At 49.3% G+C, this 20443-nt stretch overlaps 1 protein-coding gene across 1 annotated transcript; it reads right to left on the minus strand.

Annotated features, from left to right (window-relative positions):
- Positions 1 to 12227: 12227 nt before the first annotated feature.
- FAM240A (family with sequence similarity 240 member A) lies at positions 12228 to 16946 on the minus strand. Its single transcript, XM_058727199.1, has 2 exons — positions 16804 to 16946; positions 12228 to 12360 (listed from the first exon to the last, which is right to left on the minus strand). Exons 1-2 carry the CDS (start codon positions 16944 to 16946, stop codon positions 12228 to 12230), a joined length of 276 nt encoding a protein of 91 aa, XP_058583182.1.
- Positions 16947 to 20443: the final 3497 nt, after the last annotated feature.

Below are 20443 nucleotides of genomic sequence, written 5' to 3' on the forward strand. Positions count from 1 at the left end.
CCAGGGCAGATGAAGTGTGCAGGTGCTTTTGTTGGGAGGGCAGTGAAGAATAAGGAACAGGGGAAACACAGGAAAAGGGAGGTGAGCAGGATGTAGCTGAGAGTTGGTCGTTGGCCTTGATCAAGGGAAAGTCTTGGTCCTTCACAGAGACCACAAGGACCGCAGCCAGGGGGACAGAGAAGCATAGATCTGTGGGGGCCAGAGCCATCCCCGTGGGGTCTTGATAAACCAGGAAAGCCGCTTTCTTTGGGAGATGGTGGTCTTGATCTGGGTTTGAGTCCTGATGGGACGATATGACATTTGTCCCTGATTTTAGTTGATCAGGGACAAGCTGATCAACTAGTGATCAGTGATACTTCCTCGGCTCTCGAAGACATTCAGGGCAGCCTCAGCTCACTGGCCGGGTTGGTCTGGATGGTGGAATCTCCCTGGCCTTCTTCCTTGCAGGCTAAGACGGCGTCTGCAGTTGCTACGGGATTCTGCCAAGCCCGGGTTAATACCCTCGGGCCAAGAACAGTCAACACAGAAACTTCAGGAGAGAGCCGCCTGCTTTCTTAGGTAGAAATCCCTGACGGTTGATGGGATTCGTTCCGCTGGTTGCGTCCAGGACCCTGGACGACATGGCTTCATCCTGAGGCTTGAAGTCCTGTTCACAGCTGGCAGAGTTGCATGTTGTACTAATCAAACTAAATGAATCTGGCTAGCCTCTGTCAGTCAGATGAATCGGGTCAAGAATGGATTCTTCTAACCCCTGTGGGAGAGTCTTTCCAGAAAACGAAGCCAGCTTTCTCCTCTGTGGGTTTTACCTTCCTCAGTTTCGTTCTCTCCTCTGCCTTCTTCACTATCTTTCCTTCTTCTTGTCTCGAGTTCTGTACAGACTCTGGGGATGGTAAGATCTGAATGAGGTCGCTGTCATGAAGATGGGGCACGGACGACCCATCACTGAAGCCTCTCAAGGTATAAATGTCCCGTCACGTTTATTTGTTAACTACAGGCAGAGGAGCTGCTGAACACCTGGAGGTGGGAAGGTTGTGGGAAGTTTCCAGAAACATCACACCCTTGTAACGCCCTTTACTTTAGAGGCATTTCCAAATGGAAACATTTGGACAATTATGAAACACTGAAAGCTTCCTGGTCAGGAAGTGGTCTTGTAAAAGGGGGAAGCCTCTGAGGCTTAGCAACCAACGTTAGCCCGTTTGATGCTGACTACCTCAGACAAACTGAGCTAGCAGTCTGCTCAGAGCAGGAGGAAGTAAGCCTCGAGTGACATCAGCCCTGCTTTGAATGGGGTATTATATTTAGGAGTTTCTCCGAAAGCAGGGTGCTTGTGCTATAAGGCAAACGCTCCATTCATTCAGCCACCGGATAAGTTTTGTGTCTCATAACATATTGTGAGTGTTGTTCCAGACCCTAGGGCTGTACCGGATGCCAAGGCAGCCCAAGTTTCTGCCTTCCCTTTTCAGGCTCTGAGCCCCGCTGAGGTGGGTCCCGGCCCCTCCCGGCCCCACGCTAACTTTATCTGCCCTTCCCCATAGCCAGACCATGTAGCTGGACCCTCCCTTCAAGCTCTTCTCCCACTGCATTTCTCAAGTTCTCCCAGAGCTGGCCTCCAGCCCAGCAGGTGCTTTAACCTGGTGGCCCCTTCCTACATCAGAGAGAGGAGACCGTGTCTGCTCACCTCCAGGGAGTCAAGTTTCCCAAAGAGCAACAATTAGGACTGTTCAGACCTCGGAGAAGACACCACGCCAATGGGACAGAACGAAGCCGATGGGCTTCAAGGGGTGAGACATCTTCTAAGGCTCTTTTTTGACCTCGAACAAAGGAATCCTGTGTTATACATCAGTTATTTTCCAGGAACTAAACCAGGTTCCAAAGAAGCATGTTTTTTTAGGGGCGCCTGGGTGGCTCAGTCAGTTAAGCGTCCGACTCTTGATTTCAGCTCAGGTCATGACCTCACAGTTCATGGGTTCAAGCCCCGAGTTAGGCTCTGCGTTCACAGTGTGGGCCCTGCTTGGGATTCTTTCTTTCTCTTTCTCTCTGCCCCTTCCTTGCTCATGCTTGCTCTCTCTCTCTCTAAAGTAAATAAATAAACATAAAAAAAAAATGTGTTTTTTTTTCTGGAAGAGAATTCCAGCAGAGCCTTAAAAATGACAGGTTACATCCGTACAAGTGGACGTGAACATTTTACTTTATGTATCAGTCCTATGAGAGCAATTTCATGCTGCTTGGATTTATGCGCCTTACAAAAAAGGCATCTAAAACGTTTGTAAGCAAAACATACCAATCAATAAAAATCTCTTCAGTACAGATTCAGCCTGAGAAGAGGAGACAGCCCCCAAGGTCAGCAATTCTTGGGTATTTCAAAAGATAGATATCTCCTTTTTTTAAAATATTTTTTAATGTTTATTTATTTTTGAGAGAGAGACAGACAGACAGAACACGAGCAGGGGAGAGGCAGAGAGAGAGGAAGACACAGAAACTGAAACAGGCTCCAGGCTCTGAGCTGCCAGCACAGAGCCCGACGCGGAGCTCGAACTCATGAACTGTCAGATCATGACCCGAGCCGAAGTCGAACGTTTAACTGACTGAGCCACCCAGGCGCCTCTAGGCATCTCTTTTGGATACTCAGAAATAGGACTTTTATAAACAGGTTTACTCGTCAGCACACCTCAAATAAAACCCTCCCCATGGGAATGGGGTCTCCAAATCCAAAACTCCTATTTCCACACTCATCATACCCTTGGCCATGAGTTAGTTCATCGTTCTCTCTGATGGGTCACACACGTTGCACTGGAGACCAGCATGGAAGCGGCCAAGACTTGTGCCAAGTCTCCATCCCCCATTTAGAAGACCAGACAGACATCCAAACAGACAGGCTCTGAGATATCCATTTTTATAGTTTCTAAACAGTGTCCTGAGGAGGTAATGTTCTAGACTGAGCAGTGACTTGGGAATAGGATTCTTCCTCCATATTCCTCTCCATTTTATTTTATTTTATTTTATTTTATTTCATTTCATTTCACTTCATTTCATTTTATTTTTGTAATGTTTATTTTTGAGAGATAGAGAGAGAGAGAGCATGAGTGGGAGAGGGGCAGAGAGAGAGGGAGACACAGAATCCGAAGCAGGCTCCAGGCTCCGAGCTGTCAGCACAGAGCCTGACATGGGGCTTGAACCCACAAACAGCAAACACTCCATTTTGAAAACACTATTTCCACAAAGTTTGTTGAGTGACTGTCTATGACCCATCAGGCCAGTCCTTTGCATCTCTCCTGAGGGGCTCACGGAAATGAGGCGGCAACTGCCCGGAGAACGTGAGGACAGGGGACTCTGAGCTTCTCTGATAAATTAAGCGGCATAAAAATGATACATTTCAACTGCTTTAAAATTACTGTCACCCTTGTTCAAGGGTGTAGTGGCTCGATTCTAAACCTTGTAAACTTTAGGAGGTAGAATTGACATCTGGAAGGTACTTCTGCGGATTTGTGAGTAGTCGAGAGAGGGGAGGGCTAAGAGAAGGGAGGGAGTGGGGGTGATTGGGTTTTGGTGTGAGTATCTGGGCAGGTGGGGCATCTGTTACAGAGAGAATGAGATTGGGGGTTGGTGGAAGTTGGGGGCGGGGGGTGGAGAAGCTTTCTGGAAAAACCTTCTTAGAAGAAAAAAATGCTTTGATTTTAAAAGCCTAATGTAGGGGCAACCTTCAAGTGCGCTCACTGGAAGGCCTTTGGTAACTCTGAACATTATCATCCATGGAAGCTTCGTGATCTGTTCAGTTGTTTACCCTCTTACTGTCACTGTCGGTTTGCCTAGCTTAACGTAGCACGTGTCAGGTACTGTACTTGACTCACGAGGAACTGTATCTGAAGATAAGGAAACTGACGCTCAGACCTTAGATGACTAAGGTCACCCAGCTAGCAATATGCAGGGTGCATTCTTTTCCTGTGTACTTATATTATATAAAAAGTTAGCCCAATACAGAAGGTGCTTTCTGGCTTCAAAACTAACAGCAGCACTAGCTCCCTGGTCCTTGTGAAATACCTGCCATCCAGAATCTTCTGATCACCAGGTCCTTTCTCTGGGGGGTAAGCAGTACTATGTACTTGAGAGAGATGTCTTTTTAAAAAAATTTTTTTGTAATATTTATTTTTGAGAGAGGGGGAGGGGCAGAGAGAGGGAGACACAGAATCTGAAACAGGCTCCAGGCTCTGAGCTGTCAGCACAGAGCCCAACACAGGGCTCAAACTCACAAACCTCGAGATTGTGACCTGAACTGAAATTGGATGCTTAACCGACTGAGCCACCCAGGCGCCCCGAGAGAGATGTCTTTGAAAAACCTTTGGAAGCCTCTTGGGATAGATTTATGGTGGCCATATTTCTTCACCAAAAATGTTGACACAGGGTCAGATATCGGTAGCACATTTGAAGTTGGGATTGCTCTGGAGAGCCCAGCTTATTTGGTTCCCTTGAGATGGAACTAGGAGGAGTATGTCTACAGAATTTAGTCCTCAGGAAGAGCAGACTCTGGGTGGTCTCCTCCCAGGAATATCCCCTCCTACCAGATGTCTCAGACCGATGTTTTCCCCTTAAGCTGTAACTTGGTGTTCTAGACCATTGTCCCAAGCCTGGGGCCTCGTGTTCCGGCTGATGTCACAGGGGATGTGGGAGGCCCTGCTTCTAAAGAACCTAAAGACTTGACCATTGCAGGGGCGCCTGGGTGGCTCAGTTGGTTGAGTGTCAACTTCAGCTCAGGTCATGATCTCACCACTTGTGAGTTCAAGCCCTGCGTCGTCAGGCTCTGTGCTGACAGCTCAAAGCCTGGAGCCTGTTTTGGATTCTGTGTCCCCCGCCTCCCCATTCCTCCCCACTTGCTCTCTCTCTCTCTCTCTCTCTCAAAAGTAAATAAACATTAAAAAACAACAACAACAAAGAACAGCCTTCCTTCCTGATCAACACCCTGAAATCCCCATTAATCTATATTATTTGTGATTTTGTAAGAGAAATCAACTTCAGGTAGCTTACAAGGAAGGAATTCATCCCATGAACTCAGCAGTACCTCATGGAACCCGAGGCCAGAAAGCAGCCGGACTCCTGGAAAGCACCGGAGGGGAAAGCTGCCCAGAAGCCTGGAAGGTACTGTTTCCCCTTCCTGTGCCTTTTCTCCAGGCATCTCCTTCCCTCCTGTTTCCTAGCAGTTAGACTTCTCTGCTTTCCACTTTTCCACTCACAGCGGTGGTCCCTAGAGCTGTTAGATTTCCATGAACCAACAGGGTCAGGTGCCCGGAAGAGAATAGATTCTTTCTTGGTCGCATTCCACCGTCTGGGGAAATGTCTGCTGAGTCTGTCCTATGCTCTGTTCTGAACCCAAGTCAGGTCCGAGCTGGGTGGTTCAAACATGGCTGCTGTGGGGGCCACGCAGCCCATGAGTTTAGTCCTGGGCAGAGTCTGCTCAGGACGATGAGGGTGGGAGTGAGACTGGGCCCCAGTAGGGAGGTCTGTTGAGGTCCTGTGGGTGCTTGCCATTTGGTCGCAGTCCCCTTGGATCTGTGGGGATTGTCATTATTTTATACTCAGTACACTTCCCACTTTTTATTTCAGAAACTGCTCCTTCTCCATTGCATGCGGGCCTGATTGAAATCATCCAGTACTTGTCCCTTTGTGATTTGCTTATTTTACTCAGCATAACGTCCTATAGGTTTATTCATGCTGTAGCAGGTGTCTGATACTCCTTCCTTTTTAAGGCTGGACAATATTCCATTGTATGGATGCGCCACGTTTTGCTTAATTCATTCATTCGTTGATGGACATTTGAGTTGACTCCACCTTTCGGCTCTTGGGAATAACGCTGCTAGGAATGTGGGTATACAAAGATCTCTTCGAGATCCTGTTTTCGATTCTTTTGGGCATATAGGCAGAGGTGGGATTGCTGGATCCTATAACAATTCTATATTTAATTCTTTTGAAGAACCACCATACTGTTCTCCATAGCAACATCATACCCCCTTTTACATCCCCTCTAACAGTGCACAAGCGTTTCAATTGCCACATCTGCACGGACACATTTTATTTCCTGTTTTGTTTTGTTTTCTTTTTTCTTTTTGGGGTATAGTGGCCATCCTATGAGTGTGAAGTGGTATCTCATTTGCGGTTTTATTTTGCACTTCCCTAATGATTAGTGACATTGAGCATTTTTACATGTACTTATTGACCATTTGTGTATCTTCTTTGGAGACTGCTATTGAATTTCCACTTGAATATGCCTATTCTCATCCATTGCCCAGTTTTGAACTGGGTTGTTTATTTTTTGTTGTTGAATTATAGGAGTTGTTTGTATATTCTGGATACTAACCCTTTATCACATGTATGATTTGCAAATGTTTTTTCCCATTTTCATGGGTTGCCTTTCACTCTGTTGATTGTGTCCTTGGATGTAAAAAAAGTTTTAAAATTTGTTGTAGGGCAAATTTGTTGTGTTCTGTTGTCTGTGCTTTTACAGTAATATCTAAGAAATCATTGCCAAATCCAATGTCATAAAGCTTCCCCCCTATGTTTCCTCTAAGAGTTTTATAGGTTCAGCCCTTACATTTAGGTCTTTGATCCATTTTGAGTTAATTTTTTTTAAGTTTATTTATTTTGAGAGAGAGAGAGAGAGTGAGCACAGGACAGAGGTGGGGGGAGAGAGAATCCCAAGCAGGCTCTGCACTGTCAGTGCAGAGCCCGATGTGGGGCGCAAACTTTCAAACCGTGAGATCGTGACCTGAGCTGAAACCAAGAGTTGGACGCTTAGCCAACTGAGCCACCCAGGCACCTCATGTTAATTTTTGTATGTGGTGTGAGGTAAGGGTCCAACTTCATTCTTTTGTGTGAGGAGATCCAGGTCTCCCGGCATCATTTGTTGAAAAAACTGTCCTTTTCCCCATTGAATGGTCTTGGCGCTCTTGTCAAAAATCATTTGACTACATCTGTGGGAGCTTATTTCTGGGCTCTCTATCCTATTCCTTTGGCCTATATGTCTGTCTTTATGCCAGCATCACACTTTTTTGATTATTTTTGCTTTGTAAAAAGTTTTGAAATCAGGAAGTAGGCGTCTTCCAATTTTATTCTTCTTTTTCAAGATTGTTTTGGTTATTTGAAATTCTTCGAGATGCCATATGAATTTTCGGATGGATTTTTCTATTTCTATAAAAAAATACCATTGGGATTTTTTATAGGATTGCACGGAATCTGTAGTTTGGTTTGGGTGGTACTAACATCTTAACAATACCAAGTCTTCCAGCCCATGAACACAGAATGTCTCTCCATTAATTTGTGTCTTCTTTACTTTCTTCCAGCAGTATTTTGTAGTTTTCAGTCTTTTGCCTCTGTGGTTAAGCTAGTTTTTAATTATTTTATTCTTTTTGATGCCATTGCAAATGGAATTGTTTTCATAATCTTTTTCAGACAGCTCATTGTTGGTGTACTAGAAATGTAACTGACTTTTGCTTGTTGATTTTGTTAATGTTTATTTATTTATTTTGAGAGAGAGAGAGAGAGAAAGAGAGAGAGAGAATCCCAAGCAGGCTCTCTGCTGGCAGAACCGTGAGATCATGACCTGAGCCAAAATCAAGAGTCAAATGCTTAACTGACTGAGCCACCCAGGCGCCCCTGCATGTTGATTTTGTATCCTGCAACTTTTCTGATTTCCTTTATTAGTAGTTCTAACAGTTTCTTTTGTGTGTTTGTGGAATCTTGAAGTGTTTGTGGAATCTTTAAGGTTATCTATATATGAGGTCATGTCATCTGTGAACAGAGATTAAGTCTTTTATTTCTTTTTCTTGCCTAATTGCTCTGGCTAGATGTGGCACTATGTTGAATAGAAGTGGTGAAGGCAGACATCCTCTCCTTTTGGAACTCCAGTGACACAAAGTTTAGATCTTTTGTTATTGTCCCACAGGTCCTAAGACTACGTTCCTTTTTTTAAAAAGACAATTATTGGAGGGGGGGCACCTGAGTGGCTCAGTCAGTTAGTGTCTGACTTTGGCTCAGGTCATGATCTCACGGTTCGTGAGTTCGAGCACTGCATTGGGCTTTCTGCTGTCACCATGAGCCTGCTTTGGATCCTGTATCCCTCTCTCTCTCTCTCTCTGCCCCTCCCCCATTCACTCTCTCTCCTTGTCTCAAAAATAAATAAACATTAAATAAATTTTAAAAAAGAATGAAAATTATTGGGGCACCTCGCTGGCTCAGTCAGTTGGTAGGGCATGCAACTCTTGATGTCAGAGTGGTGAGTTCGAGCCCCATGTTGGGCATAGAGATCACTTAAAAAGAAAAAAAAAAGAAAATGATTTTCTTCTTGTTCAAATTAGATAATTTTATTAGCTATCTGCACGCTCGCTGATCCTTTCCTCTGTATTTTCCACTCTGCTTTTACGCTCGGCCAGTGTTATTTTTGTAGTTTGCTGACTTTAGTTATTGTATCTTTGACTTCTAAAATTTCCAGTTGGTTCTTCTTTGTCTTTTTCATGTCTTTGCTGAGATGTTTTTACTTTTCCCATTTGCTTAAAGAGAGCTTGTAATTGCTTGTTGGAGCATTTATATAACTGCTTCAAAATCCTCGTCAGATAATTCCAACATCTGTGTTGTCCCCGTACTGGTATTTGCGGATTATCCTTTCTCATTTGAGTATGAGATTTCCTTGGCTCTTGTTATGAGTGATTTTGGATGGTATCCTGGGCATTTGGAGGACAAGGTTATGAGTCTCCCTCCTTTTTACGTATCTATTTTAGCAGGCAGTCCGTCTGTTTATATTAGGAACGCATGTCCTGGCCCCCTTTTGTGGGCTATGTTTTAAATGTCAATTATTTTTCAAAGCCTTTGCTATGCTCTTGTGGGCGGCTGCTTGTGTGTTACCCACAGGCCGGTCTGAAACCCGGGCAGGATTCCACACCAAAGCTGAGCTCTCAAAGCTTTTGCTGTGTTGATCCCGGTCAGTTTTATAAATGGGATGTGTCCAGGACTTGATGCTCTGATTTAAAGCATCCCGTTCTGGGGCGCCTGGGTGGCGCAGTCGGTTAAGCGTCCGACTTCAGCCAGGTCACGATCTCGCGGTCCGTGAGTTCGAGCCCCGCGTCAGGCTCTGGGCTGATGGCTCGGAGCCTGGAGCCTGTTTCCGATTCTGTGTCTCCCTCTCTCTCTGCCCCTCCCCTGTTCATGCTCTGTCTCTCTCTGTCCCAAAAATAAAAAACAAAAAACAAAAAACAAAAAAAAAAAACGTTGTAAAGCATCCCGTTCTGCCATGGATTTGTGGCCTCTCCTCTCCCCACCCCCACCCCCAAATTCATGTGTTGAAGCCCTAACCCCTCATGTGTTGATATTGGGAGATGGGGCCTTTGGGAGGTGATGAGATTTGGGTGAGGTCAGGAGGGTGAGGCCCCGGTGATGGGATTGCTGTCCTCATTAAAAAGGCCCCAGAGAACGTTCCCCTTCATCCCCTGCCCATGTGAGGACACAGTGACAAGGTGGCAGTCCGCAAGGCAAGAAACAACGCTGGCCCTGAGATGATGGACTCGCCTCCGGCACCGTGACAAGATGGCATTCCTGCTTCTCTCCCTTGGTGTAGACCTTCTCGCTTCTCAGAAGGTATCTGCAGAAGTTCCTGGTGGCTTCCCCTCCCTGTCTCCCCACCTTCCGGTGCGGGGACACCCTCCAAAACCGAGGTGTTGTGGCACTCGCCTGCCGACACCCTCGGGAAAAGCTCCAGGTTTCCCAGCCAGCAAGGCCGGGTGCTGACTTCTGCGAACTCAGCTCCCGCTACCCTTTCTCCTCACTCCTAGCCTAGCTCTGCTGTCAGGACCCACCAGCCCGAACCTCACCTTCACCCGGGTCGTGTTTACTTAACTAGCTTTTTTTTTTTTTTTTTTACATTTTTTTAACGTTTTTTTTTTTTTTTTGAGAGAGAGACATAGAGTTTGAGCAGGGGAGGGGCGGAGGGAGACACAGAATTCGAAACGGGCTCCAGGCTCCGAGCTGTCAGCCCAGAGCCTGACGCGGGGCTCGAACTCACGAACCGCGAGATCATGACCTGAGTCGAAGTCGGACGCTTAACGGACTGAGCCACCCAGACGCCCCTTAACTAGCCTGTTCTTAAGAAGCCTCCCCTTGGGGCACCTGCGTGGCTTAGTCCGTTAAGTGGCCAACTCTCGATTTTGGCTCAGGGCTCAATCTCGCAGTTCGTGAGTTCAAGCCCCGCGTCGGGCTCTGCACTGACAGTGTGGAGCCTGCTTGAGATTCTGCCTCTGCCCCGCTTGCTCTCTCTCTCTTTCAAAATAAATATATAAACTTTAAAAAAAAGAAATAAAAGAGGTCCTCCCTACACCAGAAGAACGGGTCGCCTAGAGAGTGGGCACCTTTGCCTGCTGTGGCTCTCAGTGTGAAAGTCCCCTGCACTCCATGGCCTTGACTTTTCTGCCATCTTGCTCAGCCTGTAGCCTCCGGGGCCAGCGCTTCTGGGTTTCTCTGCGGTGTTCTGGTGGTCCAGCACAGTGCCTGACGCGTGGGAGAGGAGTCATGGAAAGAACCTTCACCTGTATTTCCTGCCTCACTCCCCTGCATTTAGCCCCACCGCAGTTCATGAAAACAGAGCCTCTCGCCTGCGAGCCCTGACTTCTCTTTTTCCCTCTGTGTAATTCCTGTTTTCCTCCTACCCAGTGAAAATTCCTCTTTCATCACCGTGTTCTCACATGAACCCAGCTGGAATTCGTAGTTTATTCGTTGAATTGAATCCCATGTTGAATGAGACACCGTAGAGGCAGGAAGGGCTCTGAGCCCTGTTTTCTGGATCATGTGGGTAAGGGACCTGGGCAAATGTTCCCCCAGCACTTCTTTCTTTAAAAAAAAATTTTTTTTTAAGTTTATTTATTTTTGAGACAGAGACAGACAGAGCATGAACAGGGGAGGGTCAGAGAGAGAGGGAAACACAGAACCCGAAGCAGGCTCCAGGCTCCGAGCCGTCAGCCCAGAGCCCGACACGGGGCTCGAGCTCACGGAACATGAGATCATGACCTGAGTTGAAGTCGGAAGCTTAACCGAGGCACCCCTCTCCCAGCACTTCTTAACTTCAGGTGGCTCCCATTGCCAGGATGAGCCTTCTGGGCTCCCTGGGGGTGTGGATGGAAGCACTCTCTGGCACATGAGGGCCCTTAGAGGACAGAAGCACCATATCTGCTCTGTTCAGAATTGTCCCTACCTTGCCCTCGGTGTGGCACGGTAACACTGTGCCTCCAGCTTTCAGATACTTTACAACATGGTCTCTCGGAGCCCTTGCGCTGGCCGGAAACTGTTGCCAAGGCCCAGTTTCAGTCTGCACTTCTGGAAGCAGCAACGGTATACCGGAGACCTGAGATTCTGCTGGGGAGTGACTGTGCCATTTCAAAGTCCAGAATGTATACAGCAAACACTTTGTTGGGTGGCCAGATATACCTCAGCCAGAGAGGTAACCAGTGCCAGTGTGTGGGATGTAAAACAAAGCCATGAGGGGCGTCCAGCTGGCTCAGTTGGAAGAGTGTGTGACTCTTGATCTTGGGGTTGTGACTTTGTGGCCCACGTTGGGTGTAGAGATCACTTAACAACGAAATATCAAAAGATGATAATAAATAAAATAAAGCAATGAAACACAGGGCATGCACATCCGTGGTGGCCGGGCAACCAAGTTTTATTACAGTTATCCTGATCTGATCGAACGGTTCAGGAGGCCAATTAAATTCACATGCAGGAGAAATAGCCTCAGATCAATCTCTGGGCAAACCTTATCTTTACGACTATTCACAATATTGCTATTCTTGCAGATGGGTACGTGCCTCATAAAAAGAAAACAAGGGAAAGGATCACCTGAAACTGTTTCTGGGAGAGATGTGGAACAGCACTGCTGGGCGATGTTTATAAAGTGTGACCAGGAAGATCAGCACCCCGCGTGGGCTTAGAATTTAAAATACGTAGACGTCAAAATCGGAAGGTAACGATACGGAAATGAAGCATGCTGCATGGAACTCTGGTATTAAATAACCTCATCTTTAGGGACACTTGGGATAATATGCCGGCCTCCACGTGGAGGGGACCGACTTGGCTGATAATTCCCAGTTGGCACCCGGGAGGACGCGCGGGTAGATCCGTCACGGGTCGGGGGCAGTGTGACATCTGTGTGGCATAGCTCAGGGACTCGGGCATTTGCATGGACTTCTCCTGGCGCAGTGACCTCAGTGCTTTGAATCCTCTTGGGTCAGCGAAGCGAGATGCTCCCGGCCAACGTTTGTCCGCTTTTTGGTCTCATCTGGGCTGTTCTGAAGTCTCAGCTTTGCTTCCAGTCTCTGCCTCCATCCTTCTCTGAGCCTGAAAATAGACACCGAACACGCAAACGGAGCAGCCATTTCCACGGCTGTTGGCTCAGGGATGCTTCCTTCCCCCCCCTTTTGTTGCCCCCCTGAAGGTGTCTGTGTGTGCATTCAGGTTTTAAAAGGTATGCAGAGCACTTGCAAATTTAAATATATGCATATTTTATATTTTGTAGGTATATCTTTAGCTCTCACTTCTGTTCAGTCTCTTCTAATCTTAACCCTTCAAACTTTCCCTTTGGGGCTGCAACGTCTTTGGAGTTGTGGAGGGGGGAACCTGTCAGTCTAGAATTGTTCACTCGGCAGAGCTGTCTTTCAAACACAGAAGTGAAGGTGTCTTCAGCCATGCAAGAGCGGGAGGAACTCGCACCAACAGCCTGTCCCCACATGACATGTTAAAGGAAACCCGTCAAGCAGAGGGAGAATGGCCCGAAATGGAAGTCGGGATCTGTACAATTCAGTGAAGGGCGATCGCGTGGGTGCATATTACTAATTTTGCCTCACTACTTAAATCTCCTTAGGGCGCCTGGGTGGCTCAGTCGGTTGAGCGTCCGACTTCGGCTCAGGTCAGGATCTCACGGTTCGTGAGTTCGAGCCCCACATCGGGCTCTGTGCTGACAGCTCAGAGCCTAGAGCTGCTTCAGATTCTGTGTCTCGCTCTCTCTCCGGCCCTCCCCTGCTCGCGCTCTGTCTCTGTCTCTCTCTCAAAAATAAACTTTAAAGAAAAAAATTGAAAAAAAAAAAAAGAAGATAGTGTCTGAAAGCAAATCTGTCAATGACGTCACGTGGGGTTTATGACGTGTGTGGAAGAGAAACTTTACTTTGCACCGTTGGAGGGGGAGCGGGGGGCTGGGCCACTGTAAGGCTCCCACACCCTCCCTATGGGAGACCAGGTGGCCCTCAAAGGCACACGGTGATGGAGGCCCTAAAGCGACCCTGAAAATAACACAAACAGATGGCGTTAAAAAGCCGACAGAGGAGATAAAATGAAATCATAAAATACCATTTAGTTAACCCAAAAGAAGGCAGAAAAGAGATAAAGGAAAAACAGCACAGATGAGCGAACAGGAGACAAATCGCAAGCTGGCAGATTTAAACCCAATCATGCGCATTAACGTTAAAGATGTAAACCGCTGATTAAAATGAAAAGATGTTGAGTTGAATAAAAAATGATATTAAGGGGCGCCTGGGTGGCGCAGTCGGTTAAGCGTCCGACTTCAGCCAGGTCACGATCTCGCGGTCCGTGAGTTCGAGCCCCGCGTCAGGCTCTGGGCTGACGGCTCGGAGCCTGGAGCCTGTTTCCGATTCTGTGTCTCCCTCTCTCTCTGCCCCTCCCCCGTTCATGCTATGTCTCTCTCTGTCCCCCCAAAAAAAAAACAAAAAAAAAAACGTTGAAAAAAAAATGATATTAAAATAGAGGCCGCCTACGGGAAAATCGCTTTTTGTTTTATTTTATTATTTTATTTTATTTTGAGAGAGAGAGAAAGAGAGAGTGCGAGCAAGTGGGAGAGGGGCAGAGAGAGGGGGAGAGAGAGAATCCCAAGCAGGCTCCATGTTCCGTGCAGAGCCTTACTTGGGGGTCGATCCCACAACCCTGGGCTCATGACCTGAGCCAAAATCAAGGACTGACTGAGCCACCCAGGCGCTTAGGAAAGTCACCTTTAATATGAAGGTGGCAATAGGTTAAAATCAAAAGGATGGGAAAATATTCTATCTTAACCCTGATCAAAGAAAGCTGGAGTGTGATATCAGACGAGGTAGATTTCACAGCCAAGGACATTACCAAAGAGAAAGAGGGTCGTTTGGCAACAAGGGGGTCAATTTATCAAGAGGACGTAACGATCTTAAACATTTGTATGAAAACAGAGCTTCAAAATACACGAAACGAAATGCGACAGAGCTGTTAGGAGATGGAGACAGATCTGCAACGACAGCTGGATTTCAGTACCCACATTTCAGAACAAGAGGCAAGACATCAGTAGGGCTGTGGAACTCTGAACAACACTACCAACCGACCGCTCCCCGCTGGTGAAAGGCGGGGACTCTCCAACAGCCCTCTCCTCCTAGTGTCCGTGGGAAAAGTCATAAGGAGAAAATGAAGGCACGGGGAGATCCGCGGGCTCACCCAGAGACCACAGGGGCTGGGGCCGTTCCTCTGGCGTCTGGTCTCTGCTGTATTTAATCCTGGACTAAGTGGCCACGTGCGGGGGCCGGGGGGGGGGGGTGGGGTTGGGGGTTGGGCGGGGCAGAAGGAACTGACATTATCCTGTTCCAGCCTCGGAACAGCCTAATGAACTGGGCCATCTCCTCCATTTTGTGCCGGGACAAGACGGATTAGCGGGTAAGAGCAGAGACCCTCTGGAGGAGGCCACCGGGTTCAAATGGGAAGAGGAGGAGAAGGATGAACAAATTCGAGTCTCGCCGTCCCACCAGCCAGAAAGCGTCCCCCTGCGGTCTTCCATTAAGTTGCATAGATGGACAACGTGCATATACATTGTCATGTTTTAATTTGTTGACATTTATTCCTTTTTTGAGAAACAGTGTGAGCAGGGAGAGGGGCCGAGAGAGGGGGAGACACAGAATCCGAAGCAGGCTCCAGGCGCCGAGCTGTCAGCACAGAGCCTGACGCGGGGCTCGAACCCTCGGACCGCGAGATCATGACCTGAGCCGAAGTCGGCCGCTTAACCGACTGAGCCACCCAGACGCCCCTGTCATGCTTTAACAGACTGGAGCCGGTTTGCTCATCCCTCGGCGTGCACCTCACTTTCTGCATCTTCCTTAGGCAGTTCCATCGCACCTGACGCCTTCTGCACGCTCCCTGGGGCGGGAGCGGGGGGCACACGCGTGCACGGCGTGCTAAGTGGCCTGGCCTGGGGAAGGAAGGTGGCAGGGACCACAGAAATGGCTGACCGCCCACCTCGGCTTCTCAGACAATCCCCGGAGGAGACGCCCTAACACGGTGCTCCAACAGCGAGAACAGCCCGCTTCCCCTTGCCCGTGGCCAGGAATGCGGACCAGCAGCTCTCCATACGTGCAAGAGGCTGGGTTCCCCTTGGGACTCAGGAGGGCGCTTGGAAGGCAACAGCGAGTCTCAGTCGCACAGACTGGTGCGTGTCGTTGGCCCAGCAAGCACGCACTGGCAGCGTGGAGTCACGAGCCCCACCGTCGGGCCGATCCCCCCGGCCATACACAAGCTGTGCCCTCTGCAAACAGATGGCGGCTGAGCTGTTCCATGGGGACGGAGGACCCAGATGGACCTGTCCCCTCACTGGCTCCGAAGTGGAGGTGGCGCGTGCGGGTGGTGACCCGCCGCGGTCCCCACAGCCATGGCGGCCCTGGTCTGCTCAAGGGAGTCGCCGCCCTGCCCTGGGTGGACTGGTTTGGCTGCCGCAGGGATGCCTGGCAGAGGGGTGACCGCCCATCAGCCCCTCTCAGAGAACCTCGCAGGGTGTCCCATGTCTTCACCCAGACGAGCCCTGGGAATCAGTCACGGTCTCCTTTGCTTGATTGCTCTTTACGGGCTCATCTGCTGACCTGCTCCCCAAATTTAGGGTGACCCCCATGCACTAGAAAGGGTGACAGAGGGGAGATTTTTCCATTTCTAAAGATACGGATCAAAGGGTACATTTGTTAATGTAGAAGAATTTTAAAAATTACTGCCCAAGGGCGCCTGGATGGCTCAGTAGATTGGGCGTCCGACTTTGGCTCAGGTCATGATCTCATGGTTCGTGGGTTCGAGCCCCGCATCAGGCTCTCTGCTGTCAGCGCAGAACCTGCTTCGGATCCTCTGTCTCCCTCTCTCTGCCCCTCCCCAACTCTCACGCTCTCTCTCTCTCTCGAAAATAAATAAACATTAAAAAAAAAAAAAGAAAAGCAAACATAAAAAATTGCTGCCCGTCAGTATAGGTGATGGCAGGAACATACGCCGGGAAAATTAAAATAATGATGTTCTCTAAGATGCCCATCTGGCATTCTTCTGGGGAAATAAATTTTGCTTTAAAAAAAAAATAGACAAACAAGGGCAGTAATGCTTCGCCCATGTGTGTTCATGGCGGGGATGCTGACAGCGGGGAGGTTGTGCCTGGGAGGCCGGGGATATGGGAATTCTATCTTCCACTCAGTTTTGCTGTGAACCTAAAACTGCCCTAAAGAATAAAGTCTATTTTGTTTTTAGTGGCGTCTGGGTGGCTCAGACGGTTAAGCGTCTGCCTTTGGCTCGGGTCATGATCTCACGGTCCATGAGTTCGAGCCCCGCGTCGGGCTCTGGGCTGACGGCGCAGAGCCCGCTTCAGATCCTCCTCTGTCTTCCCCTTTCTCTGCCCCTGCCGTGCTCATGCTCTTTTCTCTCTCAAAAGTAAATAAATAAATGTCTATTCCTAAAATCGAATGAACAGTAAAAAAAAAAAAAAAAAAATAGACAAACGAGAAACGAGCCACGTACTTTCTCAGGGCGCTTTTTCCCAGGCGATATTCCTCCGACTGTCTGTAGTAGGTCTGTTTGCCGATCTCCTGTTCCCAGAAACGCTTGAGCTCGTGGCAGGTGTTTCCGCAGAAGACTTCCCGGCGGACGTACTGATTGTTCATCCCCTTGAAAAAGAAAGTATCAGTCGAACCCCTGTGGAACACGCTCCCTCAGACTCTGGGGGGTACAGACTATTTGAATCCGGCCCCTGCCACTTATCTGAGGGGGTCCTGGCCAGCGGCAGAACCTCACGGGGGTGGGGGGTGGGGTTGGCCACACGGCTTGTCGTCGGGATACAGTGGTGTGAATGCGGAAGTCCCCCCGCGGAGCGAGGCCTGGCAGAGACCTCTGCCCTTCCGTCCTCCTTCCGGAAGAGTGGGCCTTCTCAACTCTGCATCAGCAGGTGACGCGTGCCAGGCTTGGATGCATGGTCTAGTTCCTTATCGATGCCCGCAGCACCCCCGTGAGTGGGCGTTACCCTCCTCATTTTATGGGGGAGACGTGTGACCAGTTACAGAACTTGCCTGTGGCCCCATGACTGTAACTAACAGAAGGCAGGCTGCATACTTCTGCGTGTCTTCAAGCCCTTTACTAAAAGGGTTTGTCACACGTGACGGTCCCAGTGTCTGATACACGTGGAGCCGGCAGCTTTGAGGTGTGTGTGTGTGTGTGTGTGTGTGTGTGGGTGCACGCACTTGGGTGTGGAACGCTCCAGGTCAGACACTCAAGAACGATCGCTGTTTTACACGAAGAAACTCTGACCCACTCCCAGACCTCACTGGGTCCGGGGGACAGGTCAGAAGCAGGGACTGGAGGGGAGAGGGGTGCAGGGTGAGGACCAGTGGGCTACTGGAAATGCCCGGAGAGACGCAATGACCATGCGGTGGAGGCCAGGTCAATGGAAAGTGGACAGGTTCACAAGGCATCTTGGGGGGGTGGCCGACTCCACCTGCCAAATGCGGGTGAGGGGCTGTCGGTGGAGACTCTGACGCCTGTGCAAAGACGGGAAATAGCAGAGGAGGGGTGCTCGCGGGGAGGGGCCTTGAGCCATGCCGGGCAGAATCTGAGATGCCTGGGTGCTACCACCCAGGGGAAGAGGGAGATGGGCATCTGGACCTAGGGTCCGGAGCTCAGCCTGCTGGTCTGGACCACAGCTCTCTCGCAGAGACAGACTGGGGTGGTGGGGCGGGGTGGAAGGAGAGAGGGTCTGAACCAAGACATCGACCGTGGACCTGTGTTCACACCTTCTGCTTGTCAATAAATTTCTCTGGGCCTCAGTCTCTTCACCTTTAAAATTTCTCTGAAGATCAGTGGGCGCCTGAGCATCCGACTTCGGCTCAGGTCGTGATCTCGCAGTTTGTGGGTTCGAGCCCCACATCGGGCTTTGCGCTGACAGGGTGGAGCCTGCCTCTAATTCATTGTCTCTCTCTCTCTCTCTATCCCTCTCCCGCTCGCGTGCTCTCTCTCTCTCTCAAAAATAAACATTAAAAAATAAAATAATATTTCTCTGAAGATCACAATGTAATCGTGGATGTGAAACTATTTAGTCTTTCTGAATAAAGACAACGTTTACAGTTCGCCAACCTTAGATTGCACAGGGCATGATACTATAATTAACAGAGAGCAATAATAACTCCTCCAACTCTCTATAGAAAAGAAAGAATTCCACTTCTCTTTCCTTCTGGATCAGCGGCTATTGACCTTGGCTGCCCGTTGGAATCTCTTGGGGAGCTTTGCAAAGACCTGACGCCAGGGTTCTATCCCCAGGGCGTCCGATTTCAGCGGCCCGTGGTGTGGCCTGGGCATCAGGGATTTGTCAAGCTCCCGCCCTGTGATTCCAGGGTGCAGCCAAGGTGAGAACTGCCATCTTGAATCCTGTCCTCTAGTGCCGTGGTCACATCTCTGTCCGGCGCTGGGTCCAAGGAAGCCGCGGTGACGAGGGCTGGGCATAGAGGCCTAAGGAGTGTAACAGTCATAGCCATCTTGCAAAGAAGGCACTATTTTCCCATCTTGCAGGTAAGAAAACTGAGGTTCAGAGGTAGCCATCTGACTTCATCAAAGTCATTCAGATGGTCAGTGGGGCAGGTGTCCTACTCAGGGCCCAGGCTCCATCCACTGCCCCTAGCTGTTGGCCATGGAGGAGGAATGTGACTCTCTTACCCCCTGGAAGTGCTCAGTGATCTCGTACTTTCCTGGAAATATAGCAGAGGGCTCACTGACTGCAGTGAGCCCCCCTGCCTCAGAGCAGAATTTTTCAGAAACGGATCTTTCCTGTTTTATCTCAATGTCTTGAGCGCACAGCCGTGCTCAACAAATACTTGTTGAATTGACGAAATCCCCCACCCCCCACCCAGTTATCTTTAGTGATTCCTCTGCAGTGCTTTGGGCATCGAGGGGAAGTCTGCAGGGACAGTAAGAGGGACACTGTCATGTCACCTTGCCTGCCCACTGGCCCTGGTGGACCTGGCCAGCGAATGTGGCTGCAGAACATGTTTCTCAGGGAGGGCAAAGGAAAGAACCCGCTGATCCTGAGAATTGTGAGTTCATGTGAAGTTTCTGGCGTGCAGGGGAGAGTCAGTTTGGGGGAGTAAATGCTCATTAGAGTTTTTTCCCACAGAATTTGGAGGGTTCATTTTTACTCCAAAGTTTTTTTTGTTTTTTTTTTTAATGTTTAAGAAAATGGGAAGGCTCTCGGGGTGCCTGGTGGTTCAGTCGATTAGCGGTGAAGTGTCTGACTTCCGCTCAGGTCCTGATCTCAAGGTTCATGAGTTTGAGCCCCACGTCGGGCTCTGTGCTGACAGCTCAGAGCCTGGAGGCTGCTTCCATTCTGGGTTTCCCTCTCTCTCTGCCTCTCTGCGTTTGGGCAGCCTCCAGACCCAAACACAGCGAGTGCAGCCTGGCGAGCAGTTGTGAAGTGTCCCTACTGTGTGCACTGTCTGCGTCCAGCCTCAGGCTTCCATTTCTTTCTCTCTTCTTTTTTTCTTCAGTGTTTATTTATTTTTGAGAGAGACAGACGGAGCGTGAGCAGGGGAGGGGCAGAGAGAGGGAGGCACAGAATCGGAAGCAGGCTCCAGGTTCTGAGCTGTCAGCACAGAGCCCGACACAGGGCTCAAACCCACGCACTGTGAGATCGTGACCCGAGCCAAAGTCGGATGCTTAACCGACTGAGCCACCCAGTCGCCCCTCAAAACGTGTTTTTTAAAAGTTTATTTACCTATTTTGAGAGAGACAGAGAAAGCCAGCGGGAGAGGGGCAGAAAGAGAGCGAGAGGGAGAATTCCCACCAGGCTCCCCACTGTCAGCGCTGAGCCCGATACAGGGCTCGAACTCACAACCCACGAGATCATGACCTGGGCGGAAACCCAGAATCGGACGCTTAACCCACTGAGCCACCCAGGCGCCCCCTTTTGAAAATTTTTTTGAATTTTTTATCAAAACACTTCTTCCTGGACCCTGCTGGCCGCAGGAAAAAGAGGGTCTGGGCCCCACTGGGCCTGTTTGCAGCCATAAACGTAATACCCTACAGCCCGCTTTCAGATGTATTCCGGCGCTGTGCTCCAGGGCTGGCCTCCCAAACCGTCTGCAAACGCCCACCTCCGCTCCCCAGCCCTCCTCAGCGC

The sequence above is a fragment of the Neofelis nebulosa genome, chromosome 4 (assembly GCF_028018385.1).
Source record: "Neofelis nebulosa isolate mNeoNeb1 chromosome 4, mNeoNeb1.pri, whole genome shotgun sequence".
Lineage (NCBI taxonomy): Eukaryota > Metazoa > Chordata > Mammalia > Carnivora > Felidae > Neofelis > Neofelis nebulosa.

Bases quoted from the DNA above. Each gene is read 5' to 3' on its own strand.
- FAM240A (XM_058727199.1), bottom strand. From the start codon at position 16,946: ATGAACAATCAGTACGTCCGCCGGGAAGTCTTCTGCGGAAACACCTGC. The intron at 12,361-16,803 runs GTACGTGGCTCG...GTCTATTTTCAG, and splicing joins GGAAAAAGCGCCCTGAGAAA to GCTCAGAGAAGGATGGAGGC.